This window comes from Triticum urartu, chromosome 4A (genome assembly GCF_056163025.1).
Source record: "Triticum urartu cultivar PI428250 chromosome 4A, HENAU_Tu73, whole genome shotgun sequence".
NCBI lineage: Eukaryota > Viridiplantae > Streptophyta > Magnoliopsida > Poales > Poaceae > Triticum > Triticum urartu.
In genome coordinates, this window is record NC_141876.1 from 438,280,696 (window position 1) to 438,284,887 (window position 4,192).

Sequence of the window (4,192 nt, forward strand, 5' to 3'; positions counted from 1 at the left end):
CATCAACTCCCATATGAGCCAATTAAAAATCTTAGCGGCGTTCTCCATCGAGGCGTTATGCCACGATCGTTGTAGGATAGACCATCACCGCAACAAGTTGGTACTTTTTGGTGTAGGAACACAACTGATCTGAAATTAGTGCAGTCGCCCGCGTGTTGTCCTTGGCGACTTGGGTGGCGATCCTACGGTGACAAGAACCACCGCCACCTCCCTCCCCCTCCCCTGCCGCTGCCAGAGGGCGTCGTCGAAAAAGTTATGCGGCGTTGGCGGTGGCAAGATGGTGGTCAGCCCGGGCGAGGCGTGGTGCTCGATCTGGGTTCAGGCAGGGAGGCATGTTGGGTGCTGACGTGAGGTTGCGTGTTGGTGCTCCGGTGCCACCACTATGGTTGGTTGATGGTCGTGTGTGCTAACGTGGCCCCTGCTTGCTCTGCAGCGGCTACTGGCTTGGGTCCAATGTGATGGGGGCGTAGTAGCCCGATTTGGTGCAAAGGACATCGACCATGTTGGACGGCTTGTTTCAGACCAAGATCCGACGCTTCGTTGGTGGCTCGGCAGGTGGATCTGCTTCCTCTAGGCCACGACTAATGGTGCCGCAGCGTTGGTGGCTCGACCAACTTGAAAACTTTCTCCATAAAATTGATCAAACCATACTGATTTGTCTTTTACAAAATATATCCATCCAAAAATAAGTGTCGCTGATTTGGTATAACTTTAGTATAAGGTTGTATCACGTGAGTGACACTTATTTTACGACAGAGGGAGTACATGATAGCTGTGGTGAGTTACTCGGTTATCTCGAGCTGACGATTATTTTGATGCAGATCATCACCCCATGAAAGAAAAACGTAGGTACATTACGCACCGTGTCCCGACGATTGCCGAAGCGACGGGTAGTAGAACAGAAGAGAATGGCGTGATGAGATGAGACAAGAAAGAAAGATGGAGGGGCAAGAGAAATGGATGGCAGACAGGGATATGGCAACCACATGTCCCCCATACTCGGAGCTCTGTTGCCGCGAGATGGAGCAAATCCGCGCGCGCGTACACACACACACACACAGCTGGTGTGGGAAGGGAAGGCGTGAGTCGGTCAGGGCTCTACAGTTGTCCCTCATGGCGTGCCACTCCTACTCCTACTCCTCGGGATCGGGGTTGCACCAGTCTGGCACCACGCAGCTCCCCCCTACTCCCCGCCCGCCATCTTTCTTAATTTAGAGTAGAGATCAGTCGGTCTAATCCATCCAGGAAAGAGACGGCACCGTGCACCACTCAGCTCCCCCGATCTCTGTTTCCACGATCGGTCTCATCTCCACCATCTCCCAGTGATACCACTCCTAGATATCCCCTGCCACAACCAAAAATTAAGTAAATAAAAAGACGAGTTCCTGCTGCAGGTAAGCTAGCGCGTATCTGAAATTGTCGTCGGTCAAAAACGTTGTATGGACATCATAACCTTTACCTTTCACATTGTGTCATTCCCCAGTTTAGTTTTTCTTTTTTTGGCCAAACCCCCAGATTATTACTACTACAGTACAGTATGACCGACGATGCGGTGAGCTTCGTGAGCGCGTACGCAGCATTGCGTAATGCGCGTTGAGGTCCCTACACTAGACGGCCAGGCTGCTGGAACGCAAGACGTGGCTCGGCTGCATTCAACTTTTAGGCCAGCCATCCCTTTTCCCCAGTTTATACATATATTCTGCCCTTCGATCTTTCCGGTCCATTTTGAACTCCCCATGGAATCTCTCCTACGAACTGTATCGCGTCTTTTTCCTGGCCCGGAAACCCGCACGCAGCTGCTTCTTCCTCAGCTCCGCTCTGCAGAAAATTGTTCAAATCGACAGATAGATTTGCTCGGGGAAACCGCATTATTGGTGCCCCGTACCCTAGTTGCTGCCTCTGCTCGCCAATGGGCATATACAAAGTAGGAGTAGCAACCATGTCAAATCTACAGATAGATCGCACCCTGGGAACCAGCTTACCCGTCGCCTAGTTGCCAATTGTAAATGCACAGCCTATCAACCATCCCAACTCTAGCGGAAGAGAGCGTGTGTGTGTGTGTGTGCGCGGCCCAAAATTTCCCAGTGGCCCGTTTGATAATCACAACTGGTTCAATAAAAGTACATGCGTGTACAGTGCACCAAGTACCCAAGGCTGCAAGCTAGGCTAGTGCTAGTGCTAGTGCTAACTGATTCGCAGTACTTACTGTACTTTCCGTCTCAGATCGTATCTGCTAGGCTGCTAGCCAGAGGCCAAACGATTGGAGCGTTCAGAGACAAGCCAGAAAAATGGGACACGGAAGCAACAATGCTCGGACGAATAGCACACTGAATCAATCAACCAATTAACCGAACCAACCAAAGAACTTGCGTACAGTTATTGCAGACTAAACAATCGTCCTTGTTCCTCCTACTGATCTACATTACGTAGGTGCCTAGATGCGAGGTCGGCCATGTGATTTTCACAGCCCGATCAAGTTTCTCGAGGTGGTGACGCCGCCGTCCACCACGAGGTTGTGGCCGGACACGTATCTGGAGTCGTCGCTGGCCAGGAAGAGCACCGCCTCGGCGATGTCCCTGGGCCTGAGGGTGGACCCCTTGAGCGTGGCGAGGCTCCTCACCACCTCCTCCATCTTCTCCACCTCCTGGTCGCTCGGCGCGGCCACGTCGAGGCCGATGTCGGCGTCGGCGTCGTCGGCGGCGGACGCGTCGTGGCCCTGGCGCCACGCGTTGATGAGCATTGGGGTGGCGACGCCGAAGGGCGAGACGCAGTTGACGCGGATGCCGTGCGCGCCCAGCTCGCAGGCGGCGTTCTTGGTGAGCCCCACGATGGCGTGCTTGGAGGCGGTGTATGCGTGCGGGCCGAGGCCGCCGAGCACGCCGGCGACGCTGGCGATGGAGACGATGCTGCCGTAGCGGCGGGCCATCATGGCGCGCCCGGCGTGCTTCATGCCGAGCGCGGTGCCCAGCGCGTTGACGCGGAGCACGCGGTCGAACTCGCCGGCGTCGAACGTGAGGATGCTCTTGGCGGCGCTGGTCTGGCGGCCCAGCACCCCGGCGTTGTTGCAGAAGACGTCGAGGCGGCCGTAGCGCGACACGGCGCGGTCGACGGCGCGCTCCACGTCCTCCTCCACGGACACGTCGCAGCGCACGAAGGCGACGTGCGGGCCGAGCGAGGCGGCCAGCGCCTCGCCGGCGGCGTCGTCGATGTCCGCGATGACCACCTTGGCGCCGTGCTTGACGAAGAGCCTGACGATGGCCTCCCCGATGCCCCGCGCGCCGCCGGTGACAATGGCCACCTTGCCGTCCAGCCTCTTGTGCATGGGGGTGGGGGCGCCGCTGGCGTCCCACCCGTGGCCGTGGTGCGACGGCGACATGGCCGGCTGGTGGGCCTTCTCCGGCATGACGTCCAAGGCAGGCATGGCGAGGTCTTGCGCGTACGAGGCGAGGCTAGCGCGCATGTACAGGAGCCACAACAGGAAGGAAGGAAGTGTGTGAAGCTTGCTGGTTTATGCAGGGGAGTGCCGGGCTGTACTTTATATAGGCGGGCCGGGGCGACTGGTTGGTTGTACGGCCAGCTCTCGCGGGACTACACGTAATTCAACGCGTACGTAGTTGTTGCTTGCTTATGTGTGGCCTAAAAGAAAAAAGTTGTTGCTACTTCTTTATCGTTTGATTCGCGATTAGCCAAGCAAATACTTTCAGTAGTAGAGGGTGCTCTGATGTACTCGTACATGGCTGTCTGGCTGGCTCTGATGTCATGGTCTTTGCAGCCTTGGTTAACTCGATCTGGTGTGAGATTATTCAGTACCGGCGGATCAGCGCGGAGAGAGACACTGCCTCTGACCGGACCAGATGTCTGCGGTCCACGAGGGAGAAAAAAAAACCCCCGAGAGAAAACAGAGACGTCGCCAACGCCAGCGCATTCGTAGAAGCGAACGCGAGGGCGCGACAGGGAGGCCGAGACCGAGGGGAGAGGCGCACACGGTTGGGCGGACGGATCGGATTGACCGCGGCTTCGGGTTTGGGGGTGGACCGCCCGCCCGGCGCCGGAGAAATGATGGGCTCCGACGACCGTACGTGGGTGGGGTCGGTGGCTGTCTTGAGGCGATGCCGATGCGTGAGCGTGACTAACTCAACCACTAGGGCGGAATTCAACAGTGTGGACGCTCGCAAGATTGAGGAGCACGAAA

At 56.8% G+C, this 4,192-nt stretch overlaps 1 protein-coding gene across 1 annotated transcript; it reads right to left on the reverse strand.

Annotated features, from left to right (window-relative positions):
- Positions 1–2,320: 2,320 nt before the first annotated feature.
- Positions 2,321–3,520, reverse strand: LOC125553920 (sex determination protein tasselseed-2-like). The gene has a single exon (XM_048717572.2). The coding sequence runs from the start codon at positions 3,458–3,460 to the stop codon at positions 2,462–2,464; it is 999 nt and encodes a 332-aa protein (XP_048573529.1). The 5' UTR covers positions 3,461–3,520; the 3' UTR covers positions 2,321–2,461.
- Positions 3,521–4,192: the final 672 nt, after the last annotated feature.

Excerpts from the sequence above, each read along its gene's own strand:
- LOC125553920 (XM_048717572.2), bottom strand. The coding sequence starts at position 3,460 with ATGCGCGCTAGCCTCGCCTCGTACGCGCAAGACCTCGCCATGCCTGCC.